Source organism: Hyperolius riggenbachi, chromosome 6, assembly GCF_040937935.1.
Source record: "Hyperolius riggenbachi isolate aHypRig1 chromosome 6, aHypRig1.pri, whole genome shotgun sequence".
NCBI classification, from domain to species: Eukaryota; Metazoa; Chordata; class Amphibia; order Anura; family Hyperoliidae; genus Hyperolius; species Hyperolius riggenbachi.
The window spans coordinates 94622820-94636958 of NC_090651.1; the positions used below are offsets into that span (position 1 = coordinate 94622820).

The window sequence follows — 14139 nt, forward strand, 5'->3', positions numbered from 1 at the left end:
CGGCGCTAAGCCTTATCTGATGTTAGCGTGCCTTATCTAAGTTAGTGTGCCTTATCTGAGGTTAGTGTGCCTTATCTGAGGTTAGTGTGCCTTATCTGAGTTAGTGTGCCTTATCTGAGGTTAGTGTGCCTTATCTGAGTTAGTGTGCCTTATCTGAGGTTAGTGTGCCTTATCTGAGGTTAGTGTGCCTTATCTGAGTCGCACCTGCTATACTGTACAAGATGCGACCTTAAAGAGACTCTGTAACAAAATTTTCAGCCTTAGTTCTTCTATCCTATAAGTTCCTTTGCCTGTTCTAATGTGCTCTGGCTTACTGCAGCTTTTCCTAATTGCACAGTGGCTGTGTTATCTCTGTTATATGATCTAATCTGTTTTCTTCTGTAGGCACAGTCAGGCTAAAGGTCCGTACACACGCCGGACTGGAGGCAACGACGGGTCCGTCGTCACCTCCCGCTGGGTGGGCGTTCCAACGACAGTCCGGCGTGTGTACGCACTGTCGGCGGACTGATACAGCTCGGATCGCTCAGAAACAGCCGTATCAGTCCGCCGACAGTGCGTACACACGCCGGACTGTCGTTGGAACGCCCACCCAGCGGGAGGTGACGACAGACCCGTCGTTGACTCCAGTCCAGCGTGTGTACGGACCTTAAGGCTGGAATGTGTGGATTGTGCTTGGCTGCTTGTGATTGGATAGAAGCGATACACACCCCCTCCAGGTCCCCTGCAGGCTCTGTATGACTCACACACTCTGCTTATGTGAGCCTATCACAAGCTGGTTAGTTTGTTTGTAAACACTGCCTAAAACTGGCAATTACAAGCCAGGTTTGCAGCAGAGAGTGAAAACAGCACAGAGGGGCCCAGGAGAACATAATGAATAGAATGGTATGCTTTTTGCTGTAAAAATTTTAGAGTACAGATTCTCTTTAAGGTCGCATAGGATGTGACCTAAACGGCGCATCAGTGCACCATTATCGTCGCATCCTATGCGACCTTATAGTCACATCATATACAGTATAGCGGGTGCGACGTTATCGTTGCACCATGCGCTAAGATCGACGCATTACGCTGTGCGCGGTGCAGTGCGCGATGTAGCTTTGTGCAACTTTTAGTGTGCACAAAGCTATTTAAGGGGCACTAAGTTCAGATAAGGCACACTAACCTCAGATAAGGCACACTAACCTCAGATAAGGCACAATAACTCAGATAAGGCACACTAACCTCAGATAAGGCACACTAACCTCAGATAAGGCACACTAACCACACTAACCTCAGATAAGGCACACTAACCTAGATAAGGCACACTAACCTCAGATAAGGCACACTAACCTCAGATAAGGCACACTAACTCAGATAAGGCACACTAACCTCAAATAAGGCACACTAACCTCAGATAAGGTTAGCGCTGTAGTTTGTGCCCACTAAGTGATAAGGCACACTAACCGGCTTAGTGCCGGTTAGTGAATCAAGGCCCTTGAAAGCCCCCAGCAAGCAAGAAAACTATCAAAACAAGTTTGATAGTACTTCTTCAATTGAGAAGTGCTGAATAGTAAAGGTAGCCATACAATACTATAATATTGCGACATGATTTACTCTCCAATTCAATACATTTACCAAATTGGAAGAGAATCGGTGCTGTAACATGGCCGCCCAATCAATCTTTTCAATTTATTTCCTGCCAAAATCGGTCGATAGGGTTGATCCGACGTGCTGGAAAATCTTAGTCGCAAGTGCTTGATCGAGTGCACGGTGGCAATGGTGTTTGATACCCTGGCGACCGATGTACCTGATGGATCCACAGCCGGTTTCCCCCCCAAGTGTGAAAGTGTCCCCTCCGCCTATGTGCAGTGTAAACGTCTCACCGCAGGGGCAAACCCAGGATTTTCAAAGGGGGGATTCCTGAAAGGTCTCCCTCAGCCATGCACAATACAGTATAATAATATGGTAGGACATCATGCTGGGTACACCTATCCGATAAACCAACAATGGGATAGATCGGGAGCAGTTTGTATACAGAAAATAATGACAGCCAACATTAGTAATGAAGGGGGAAGCAGAGGCACAGGGCTGTGTTCATACCTGACTCTGTTAAGTTCCTTAGAGCTGCTCCATGTTCTGTACAAACACTGCTGCTCCTTGCTCTGTACACACGCTGCTGCTCCATGCTCTGTACACACGCTGCTGCTCCATGCTCTGTACACAAGCTGCTGCTCCATGCTCTGTACACAAGCTGCTGCTCCATGCTCTGTACACACACTGCTGCTCCAAAGTCAACTGTAGCAGGAAAAGAAATGGGGCAGTGCTTGGAGCTGCAGGATGCCTGCAGATATTCTGGTGTCTCAACTTGTGCCTGTCCCCAGACACTGCACTGGCCCTGGTCTGAGGGGGAATTCTGGGGAGCTGTAATCTCCCCCCCTGCATTTGCCTATGAACCTCTCTACCATCGTGGCTTGCGACCTCCTCCAGTGTACAACTTCACGTAGAGTGCTTGTGTCATGTGGCACTACATGTGTCTGGTGCCACGTGGTACAGGCACTCACAGTGATGGTGAACACTGGAAGAGGCCAAAGGTCACGCCAGCAGACAGGTAAGACTTTATTGAACTGAGGCACTGGGGGGCACTTTTGCACATGGGGGTGACCAAGCAGGCAACGGAGGCATCGGCACTAGGCTGATTTCTTATAGATTTCATGCTGAAATCTATTGGAAATCAGTGTGTGGTGTTTGGGCAGTCAACAGATCTCTCTCTGATCAGATTCGATGAGCCTGTCTTGCTTGTGTGTCCATTGCCGTAAACATTCTGTGCACACGCAGTTCATTCTTTCAAGAACTGCACGCGCAGAACGCTTACTGCGATGGGCAGGGCCGCACATGCACACTGGCCCACGGCTTCGGCCGAAGTCGTCACTTAGCGGAGCCACTGGGGAGCAGAACGGAGGGAGCCTGGAGGAGGCCGAGGGACTTCATCAAATACGAGGGGTTAGAGGAAGCCCCAGGTAAGTTCATTTGCCAGTTTTAATGTACTGCTCAGGGTTCTTTTAAGTGCTGCGGTGGGACATGGGTGGTTGCAAAATTGGATTGGAAAGGGTAACAGAGAGGCTGACAAGCGCTGTCAACTGTGCGTGGAAATTATCTGTCACTGAGTTCTGGTCTTATTTTTTCTGCAGCAGCTCCCACAGGTCTAGTTGGAGAAGTCAATCACAACACTGGTGGGTGTATAAGCTCTATGATGACAGGTAGAACTGTCAAAAACATCTTTCTTGCTGAGATATTTGCCAGTCTGTAGGTGGATTTGCAGATTGTCAAGGGTGTGATAAAAGTGTTGCTCCTGTGGTTGCTATGAGACTCTTAAATTTAAAAAAAAAATCTCTAGAGCAATAATAGTAACAGATGTATGTGCTAGCTATAGTATGAAGCATTATGGGTGATCATTTTATGCGCAAAATTGTTTACTTAACCAAAATACATTTCGGTGTCCTTACATGCAGAGATAGTTTGTTTTGCTTTTGATCTTACTTCAAAAATAGAAGACATATTTTGTGTATTTATAGCACAGAATAACAGGAGCAAGGCACACTATAGACTAGACTATAATGGAAGTGTAGCATTTTGGACCATAATAGGGGATTTTAAAGAGGAGCTGTCAGCCATACTATCTCATAAAAAACTCATATATAAGTAGATAAATACTTGCTCTACTTACATAACATGTGCATTGCACTGTACACGTTTTGATTTTAGTGATTTTTCTACAGTAAAAAAAGAGAAAATCCTTCTTAGCATTTCCCATATTAACTGTGGCTATTTTGAAGCCAATTCTGATGTCATTTCCTCCCTTAGTCTCCTCTGCCTGATTTGCCCACCCTTCACTATAGAAAGTGCATTGTCTCAGCATGAGAAATATAGGCCGATTAGAGAGGAACAGAAGTGTGGGAGGGGAAAACAGGAGGGAAAGAGGCTTCAGCCAATAAGGCTGCATTAGTTAAGTCTGAGGGGAAATAGAGAAGCAAAACAGGACAACCCAGCATGCCCTGCAACTTCCTTTTTGTGTACCAAATTTTGTGTGTACCAAATAGGAGTCAGGTAAACTGGGGAATGATCATTTATCAACAAGACAAGTAATAGTGATTTTAACTTTTGGATTGCCTGGATAGCATCCTTATTACTTGTTTACCAGATAAAAATAAAGAATTGATTTTTAATTTTATGCCCGACAGTTACACTTTAAAGACACCTGTAGCAGTCCATTTTTTACATCTTGTTTTCAAGAAAACATGGAACACTGTAAAATGTAAATAAAAGACAACACTCACAATGGTTTGAAAATCATTTAAATATTTTGTTTAATTGCATAAGATAGTATAAAGACAAAATATGGAATGTTAAATCTGAGAAATTACATTGTCTTTTCGTTTTCTTTTCTTTTTTAATTGTGTGACCAGTAGACCCAAGCCCGTTTAAAAACGGGCTCTAGGTCTGTTTTTTTTACTTTGCATGCGCGTGCAAATGCCCGCCCGCCTCACTGGCCCCGTCCTCCAGTCCCAACTGCTGCCCGGGTCCGTGCTACGCACATGCGCAGTAGCAAAAAACACGGACCCAGCTACACAGAGACAACGCTACGCAAGTACACAGGGGTTTTATTACAAAGGATTATTTTGAATTCAACCTCCTTGGCGGTAACCCCGAGTCAGGCTTGGGATGGAAATCTGTAGCTCAGAGTGGTAATCCCGAGTTAGTTCCATGGAAGGTGTGTAATGTGGAGGGCTGCCACAGATCTATATAGTAGTATGATTTTTGGGGTCTAAAAGCTTGTTAAAAAATTGCACTGCTTTTAAACAATAAAATCTGGAAGTAATCATACCGCCAGGGAGGTTTTAATGGAAGTAATATATTAAAAGAAAAACTAGAAAAGTTTATTTATATTTTATAGAACATCTTAAAGTGAACCCGAGCTGAAGCTCAGGTTCAAAAGAAGTTCTTACCCTGCAGGGAGGGAAGCCGCAGGATCCTATTGATGCTTTCCTCTCTTGTCGCAACCCCCGCTGCAGGGCATAGCTCCCTTTCCGAATCAGGGCCGCGATGCTTCACTTCCGTATTAATGGCCACACTGTAGCCTCGCGAGCCTGCCCGCTCATGCGCAGTAGCACAGACCCCGCACCTCCGGCTTACTGCACACGTGCGGACGGGTTCAATCGGCTATTGTGCGGCCATGTACACGGAAGAGGAATTGCGCAGCCCCGATCTGATGCATTGTCGCTAATCTGCAGGTGAAGGGGACAGCAGAATAGAGTGGGGAGCCTCAATAGGATCCTGACGCTTCCCTCTCTTTAGGTAAGTACCTGATTTTGTGTACTCGAGCTTCGGCTCAGGTACACTTTAAAGTGAATGGGAATTACATTTAAAAAAATGAGACAGATACTTACCCAGGGAGAGGGTAAGCTCCTCTCCTGGTCCCCTCGATCCAGTGCTGGCTCGCCCGGTAGCAGTATTTGACTAAATTAGTCAAATACTGCTTTATCCGGCCGAAGGAGGCTTCAGAAGTCTTCAGGGAGCCCAAGTGCTCCTGAAGAAGGGTGGCCCTGTACTGCGCCTGCGCAAGCACGCTCTCTTGCACGCTCACACCTGTGCAGTATGAGCCCCCGGCTCCGGAAGACTTCCAAATACCCTTTCGACGGAGGATTGAAACGGGAGGGGAGCCAGCACAGAATAGAGAGCACCGAGAGAGGAGACGGAAGGCTCTATCTATACAACCCAGAGCCTTCCCTCTCCTTAGGTAAGTATTTGCTTCATTTTTTTAAAAATGCGGTTTCTATTCACTTTAATTCTACGAAAATTAGGTTGTTTGGTGACTTATGAAAAAAAAACCCACATACACCAGAAACACTTCATACTTTATCTATTTATTGTTGTACATTGCTATGTAACCCCGCCCTCCCAGTGATGCTTAGCCTCGGCAATGATACCATGCAGCCTTTTCCCAGAGCACTCTGGTATATGGTTCACTTCACAGAAAGAAATTAAAATGCCACCGTGATTCACCTTACCACCTTAGTGATGCCGGTGTCTATAATAAATGTAAAGGGAACCTGAGGGAAGAGTAATATGGAGGCTGCCATATTTATTCCCTTTTAAACAAAACCAGTTGCTTGACGATCTTGCTTGGTGTAATTTTCCTTTTTAAAACAAAAGGTACTTTCGATAATTCAGCTTTAAGTGGACATCTGTGGTTACCCACAATGCATCACTACTGAATATGCAAATTATATCTTCAGTAGCGGTGCATTGTGGGTAACACTAACCACAGATGTTCACTTAAAACTGAATTATCGCAAATACCTTCTGTTTTAAGAAGGCAAATCACACCAAGCATTGCTTTTTAGTCGGAGGGCTTTTTTAGTCTCTTTTAGTCCTCTACACTTTCCTAGTGGTTTTGGGTCACCCCGAGCTGCTTGGTTACTCTGTTGATGGTCTTGCTGATCTTCTGACATCAGTGGCTGGAAAGCGTACTGGCTGAGGGCACCACCTTTGACATGGGAGACCAGGGTTTGAATCCTGACTAGGGTCAGTTGCTATTCAGTAAGGAGTTCAAGACAAGGCTCCCTAACACAGCAGGGTGGCCTCTTGTGCGCCCTTAGTGGCTGAAGCTTTTGAGCGCTTTGAGTCCTACAGGAGAAAAGTGCTATACAAATGTTAAGATTATTATTATTATAGAAGTGTCTGTATCCCAATCTTGAAACAAGTATGCGGCTAATCCAGTCAGACTTGAGTCAGAGAACCTGATCTACATGCTTGTTCAGGGTTTATGGCTAAAAGTATTAGTGTCACAGGAGCAGAGATATAGTCAGGCAATTTGCATTGTTTAAAAGGAAAAAAAAATTCAGCCTCCATATCCTTCTCACCTCAGGTTCACTTTGAGAATGTAAATTCGGTTAAAGAGGAACTCCAGTAATAATAGTGTAATAAAAAAAGTGCTTCATTTTTACAATAATTATGTATAAATGATTTAGTCAGTGTTTGCCCATTGTAAAATCTTTCCTCTCCCCGATTTACATTCTGACATTTATTACATGGTGACATTTTTACTGTGGGCAGTTTATGTAGCTGCTGCTAGCTGTTTTGGCCGTTGGAGACAGCTGTAAACAACTATTTCCTGTCTGTGAACCTTGTTACATTGTGGCAAACTGCCAAAAGTACCGCGGTACTCAGAGCTTCTTGTGGGAGGGGTTTCACCACAATATCTGTCATACAGCGCCCCCTAATGGTCTGTTTGTGAAAAGCAGTAGATTTCTCATGTAAACGGGGGTATCAGCTACCGATTGGGATAAAGTTAAATTCTTGGTTGGAGTTTCTCTTTAAGCTAAGATTTTACAATGGGCTATCATTGAATAAATGATTTATAAATCAATATAATAGAACATAGCAATTTTGCTTATTGAGCTATGTACAGTAATGTCTATTTTAATTTACTACAACAGATTGATTTCTTCTTCATGTACCAAAATAGTGTTTGAAAACTTACATTATATATTGAAGTAACTTGCAAAGCCTTTAAAATTATTGAAGAACCGTATTTCTTACTGTGACTTTGTACATTCATGCTTCTGTAACCTTGTGTTTTTCAAAAGGTGAATATTGATTTTCCGACCCGGGAAATGACAAAGCGTAATCTCCAGCACCCGACATTGTCCTGTTTTGACCTTGCCCAACTGAGAGTCCGCAGTCTAATGGAAAGAGATTCCTATCCAAGATTTCTCCGATCTCAAATCTATAATGACCTACTCAGCCACACGCAGAAGAGTCCATGCTAATCCTGTTGGTGGCTATAGAGACATGGTGGTCACTTGGTCCATCCTAAGGACAGTCTTGCACTACGGCCAGAAGGACAGAGGTGATCTGATTATTACTGCTTATGACAATAAAGCATCTTCACTGCCACCATTGAACATCTCATTATCATCTGGCTAGTCTATTCAGTGGCTTCATACTACTACGGCTACAGCCCTGCAGATCATTGGCTAGAGGATGTTCTAGAAGTCTAAAGAAAGACAGACCAATGTGGAAGAGTTACGAGAGTTCTGATGAAATCCATTCCTACAGTACAAGTTACTCTGTTGATTAACATGGTCAATGTTTGAATTCTGTATGTAATTATGCCATTAATTGAACCAACACGTTCATATGCAAACTCTAAACTGCTGCATACTTCACAATAACTTAGGATTCTGTTATGCAAGCATAGATTTCCACGAACAAGCCAAAAAAACTGTTATGATGACTTCAGTTAATTTGAAAAGTGTGTTGTCTAATTGAACAATGAGAGCTCTGAGGGGATCCTAAAAGCATCAGTGAGGCATGTCAAAAATTGTAATGAATTTTCTAGGAACATTCAATTACAGTAGATGTCTGGAAAGGCTTCAGGGTTGATAGACTGGGTCCCATGAAGGCTGACTATATAAGGCTGTCTCTTCTGACAATACTAAGCTAAGGAGAATCAGAAAAACTAAAAAGAGGTTACCTTATGCAAAAAATGCAGTCAATATTTACGGTATACATAGAATATATATGTACAACCTTCAGAAATGTGCTGGAACTGAAATTATTTAAATTCAGATTGCCATTGGGGCATTTATACAGTATAATCACAATTAGGTCCATCTATGACCTGAAGATACCTACAGATATATAGTAAATGGTTGTGTCGCAATTCAGCCATCTCCATGAAGTTAGCAATTTTATGGAACTCTCAGTACCATATAGCTGATCTTCCTGTTCACATACTGGTTTGGATGGTTGTTGTTGTCAGATCATGCTTTGCACAGCTAACAACAATATGAAATATGTGCAAGTGTTACCAAAAGTAGACAAGCCAATGTCATTTTCACAGGTAGTGCAAAGGCTGATAACATACTGTATTAAAATATATAAGGATTTTGATCTGACATGAGCCTAAGGAATTCAAATTCTCTGCAAATTGTAACACAAATGGGTGTGTGTGTGCTACTGTTTTCATGTGTTTTATCACCCCCGCCCCCCATTTATTTGTATGGAATAGAACCAGGCCCCACAATGCTCCATCTATCATGTGTGCACCTTTACTTTGTGAAACCCTTATGAATACTAAACATTTGCAAATACCCACTCACAATAGGGTTGTTTCACACCTAAGTAGTCCAAGTGTTAGCCTTGTTATCCTCGCAACGGTTTTGTTACTTAGGTAACGCAGGTTGTGCTAATTAGCAACGCGCGTACCAATGTCAGCGTTAGTGATGGTAAAATTGCCATGGGCAGCCTGCACATGGCAATCTTACTGCAAGTTAGTGAATCAGGGCCCTTATCTGCTTTTTTTACCTTATCTATAACACTTTTTAAGCACCCAAGAAGAAAAAACAATATTAAAAATAAAGTGGGGAAAAATAATATCAAATTTAATTTAATAAGAAAAAAAATGATGATTATTGTTTTTATGTTTTATTTTTTGCTCTAAAGTGTTAAAAAGAAATGTTGTGGTTCAGATGAAAAATAAGTAAAGATAGATAATTCTGGAGATAAGCTTTGTGAATAAACCGCATTGTGTGAACCAGAGATGGGATAAGTAGTTGCCATGTCCCTGTCTGGCCTTCTACACAGCTATGCACTGATTTGCTTTTCCTGGAAGTGGAATTGAATGATGTCCTTCTCTATGTGATGTTTAACAAGGTTACATTAGTTCTGCGAATCGTAGGAAGATCAGACAATCCATGCTTAATACATTGCTGCTTTTTAGATGCGGCAACGACCTCAATGCTAGCTTCTTAGAAAAGATAGACTGTTAGTTGTTAATAAGATTCAGAAGAATCCGAAAATTCAGTTATACAATTAGCGTACATCAAACAGCACTTTGCTGCTGCTTCCAACGACAGATATCGATCTTCGCACTTAGAAAAGTTCTGAGTAGACACCCACGCTGGACACCTACGCTTTTCAGTTTTAGCTCCAGAGATGGAAGCCCACCTTTTACAACATCAGTGTCATGACTTGTTGAGACTCACCAAGGTCCTTTTGATGTCTCTATAGTGTAGGTCCAAACTAATCAAGAAGTATAGCAAAACAATTTTTCATACTTTGATGAACACAGAAGATGGTGTCATAATGCAACATTTTCCATAAGCAGATGTAGTAATCATTTTAAACATCCGTCACCTGATGGGATATGTAGTGGCTTTGAGAATAATCCATGCACCATTTTAAAGGCCCACTATTGCAAACATTTGTAAAATTTATATTATGCACGTGTATAAGTAGTATATTTCTCCCAGAGTAAAATGGACTATAAATTACTTTTCTCATTTGTTGCTGTCGCTTACGCTTACAGTAGGCAGTAAAAATCTGACAGGTTTTGGACTCCTCACGGGGATTCTCAGTATTTATTCTTTATAAAGGCAATTCTTGTAAAGTGTCTAAACAAAGATGCCGGCTAGCCACCCTACTTATCTGCACACTATTTTGGCAGCTGGACTGAGCCACTGTCATTCAGTAAGTGCTTTTGAAAAAAAAGAAAAGTCTAATAATCTCCCATGAGGAGATAGTATTGTCCAAAACTTGTCAGATTTTTACCACCTACTGTAAGTGACAGTAACATAAGAGAAAATAAATGTATAATGCATTTTACTCTGTCCGACGTTTATACACATGCATACATGTGCATTTTAAATGTTACATTTTTTTATGATAGTGATCCTTTAAAGGGACTCCGAGCTCATCTTAAGAATGAAAATTGTACTCACCCGGGGCTTTCTCCAGCCCAGTGCTGGTCGGGAGGTCCCACGATGGCGTCCTGGCTCCTCTCCTAGTCCCCGCTCCGGAATGGCTGACCGGCGGCAGCCCGGGCGTCATCACGGTGGCCGGCGTGAAAGTACTGCGCATGCGCGATTAAAGCGCGCATGCGCCGTACTGCCACGCCGGCCGCCGTGATGACGCGAGACGGCCGGCGTGTGACGTCAGCCGCGCCATACGCGGAAGAAGAAGCCCGTCGTGGGACCTCCCGACCAGCACTGGGCTGGAGAAAGCCCCGGGTGAGTACAAATTTCATTTTTAAGATGAGCTCGGAGTCCCTTTAAGTCAACAAATAATTAACCTACCAGGTTTTAAATTGGAGTTACTTTCAAAAAAAAGATTAATTATTTTTATTTTTTTTTAATTACCCTATTAGTCAAAACATTTAATAATACCTGTGTACAATTCTCTTTAATCTAGTACTAATTAGTGAAAAGCAAAATTAAATGCATCCCTATGGTGCACAATTCTGGTGCTTGACCTTATTTGGCTTCTTAGCTTCCCAACAAGCATTTGGGACTCCACAAAGATTTGATCATATTGGCATATGGTCCAGTATGTAGGACCTGAACATTACTTGCCATAGACAAACTTCTGGATTAAGAAACTATAATGATACAAGTGCTCTTACTTCTTGCTCATGTAGTATTGGAGCAGAAGGCAGTTAAGTAGTTTTTGGTGCAGATTAACTGTAAAAAGTTCACCATGATAGGAAACTTTCACAGATTCCAAGTGTTCTGTTCTCATCCTTGTTTCTTTTTATTTACCGTAGTTTGGTTGTGGGGAATAGGATGGAATGGATTATGAACTCATACTAAGAGAGTATTTGGCCACAATTTTTAATTACCAACCAAAATAAAAAGAACATATTAATCCCAATATTTCACTGCATACAATTAACAAAACCTTTACTTTCTCAAGAGGATGCATGCAGCTTGAGTAAGTATAAGGACCTTTCCCACTGGAGAGTAGCAAGAACCCCCCCCCCCAAGAAAACCTTTCGTGAGGTTCTCTAGCCCACCTTAACTGAGAGGGATAGGAAGGCTGCCATATTTATTTTGTGTTATACCAGTTGCCCGGCAGTCCTGCTGATCTCTTCAGGTGAAGTAGTATCCCGGTAACACACCTGAAACTAGCATGCAGCTAATCTAGTCAGACTTCAGTTAGAACGATTTGATTTGCATGCTTGTTCTGGGTCGATGACTAAGGCTGCTTTCACTGTAGGCTGTTAAAGTCCCACGTTACAGCAGCCTGTAACACAGCCCAACTCACAGCACTGAAAAATCAATGTGCTGTTCACAGTGCACACGTTGCGTTAGAGTATAACGCTGCACGTTTAATGAAAGTGCAGCATGCTGTGCGTTACACTCGTACTTTGCTGCGTTACACTGCTTGCACATGCTCAGTAATGTCTGTTTTTTTGGTTTGTTTTTTTTAAGCATGCGCCGTTTTAGTTGTAGTTGCTAATGAGATTATGATTATACATAGCTGACATGGCTCTGTGTCCTCTGCTGGCCCTATGCTGTGATATTCAGTGCAGGAGAGGTGGAGGGGAGAGTCCGCTATTGTGACTAGCCACATGGTTAATTAATGTTCACTGCACTGTGCTGACGTAACGTGTTTACTTCCTGGAGCGGCCGCTTTGTGCGACGATTGGCTGGCGGGACCACATGATGCGGAGTTTTCCGATCACGTGGTCTCCACAGTCTTTTGACGCATGCGCCATTTTCGTTCTATCAGTATAGAACGAAAACAGCGCACCAAGAGCCGCTTAACGCGGCTGAATCTGATGTTTAACTTCAACACCACCATGCGTTGCGTTAGAGACACGTTATGCGACCTTAATGTCACCTAAAACGCAACGTCTTGGTGTGAAAGAGCCCTAAAAGTATTAGAGGCAGATGATCAACAGGACAGCCAGGCAACTGGTATTCTTTAATTAAATAAGGCAGCCTCCGTATCCCTCTCAGTTCAGGTGACATTTAACTGTGTCAACCAGTGTCTTCCCCACTTCTGCCACTGGATTTTAGTACATATGTCTAGTGACTCAAGATATAGAAAATACATTTCCACAAATAGAGTAATAATATATCCACAGAAAGAAGAGCACAACATTTGGTTGGCACTAGATGAGCAGACAGGCAGATCCAGGGGTAGCAGGTGGACAGTCTGTGCCTCCGGATAGAAGATATTGATACAACCAGTGAGAATGAAGAAATAAGTATCCGGGCACCAGCCAGCAGTAATGCTTAATTCACACCTTTAATTCCTCCACCTGGAATTCCAAACATACAATACATACAGTCGGCCTAACAGCCGTTTCGCAGGAGCACCTACTTCTTCAGAGGCAACAATTAATTGTTGCCTCTGAAGAAGCAGGTGCTCCTGCGAAACGGCTGTTAGGCCGACTGTATGTATTGTATGTTTGGAATTCCAGGTGGAGGAATTAAAGGTGTGAATTAAGCATTACTGCTGGCTGGTGCCCGGATACTTATTTCTTCATTCTCACTGGTTGAATAATAATATATGTAGGAAGTTGCTTTCCTCAATGGGATAGGAGCCCAGGGCCATAAAGGTATAAGGTAAGAGTACTAGCCACTTAACTACCATTAAGCAATAAATGTAAATGAGTATTACAGTGTACTGGTTTAAATGGCTGGTAAATGAAAACTTTTGTACAGAAATCATAAGACTATAGCCTTATCTAATCATTAGAAATCTGTCCAGCTCATCCGAAATCTCCTGGCTAATGGGGTCAAATAAATTGGCTGGGCTGATTTTTCCAGCTGATTGATGTTGTTTTCCCCAGTGTGTGAAGCATTCCCTGCTTGACCCCTCGCTCCTCCATAGTATGTAGGACCGTGCACAATCAGCGGAGCAAAGTGTGTGTATTGCTATACAGATATATTGTCAGAATGTTCATCTGTGGCTCACACTTGGTATTTGCACATTGAACTATGTTCTGAGATCTGTACTTAGCTTTAGTGTTCTTCTTGTACACGTGCATGTAATTGTGGTCTGGAGAATTATTTGGTGGCTACCTACCAAGTGTTGGAGACTCTTTCTGCATTTCAGCCTGTGTATCACCTTCCATGACACTGTATACCAGCCTGCCTGAGTACTGCTCCTCACACACAGTGGATTACCGTCATTGCATAATACTGTTGCTGCTATGCTGTTGTAAATTTGATAATATGGTCCTTGTGTAAGCTGTCTTATACTGTTGTGGCAACATGTCCATACAAACCTGAGATGTACATATATTTTTGGGCTGTTTTAGGTTTGCATTTATAAACTAGAGATCCACTTGATTCCTCATTGTGCTACAAA

General features: G+C 42.7%; 1 protein-coding gene across 3 annotated transcripts in view; it reads left to right on the forward strand.

Moving 5' to 3' along the window:
- The window catches only part of LOC137521001 (regulator of G-protein signaling 8-like), a 102698-nt gene extending 94766 nt beyond the window's left edge, over nucleotides 1-7932 (forward strand). For all 3 annotated transcript variants that reach the window (XM_068239686.1, XM_068239688.1, XM_068239687.1), the window contains exon 5: nucleotides 7623-7932. In XM_068239686.1, coding sequence (XP_068095787.1) covers nucleotides 7623-7805 — 183 coding nt within the window. In that variant the 3' untranslated portion in view covers nucleotides 7806-7932. The remainder of the gene's footprint in view (nucleotides 1-7622) is intronic.
- The last annotated feature ends 6207 nt before the right edge of the window (nucleotides 7933-14139 follow it).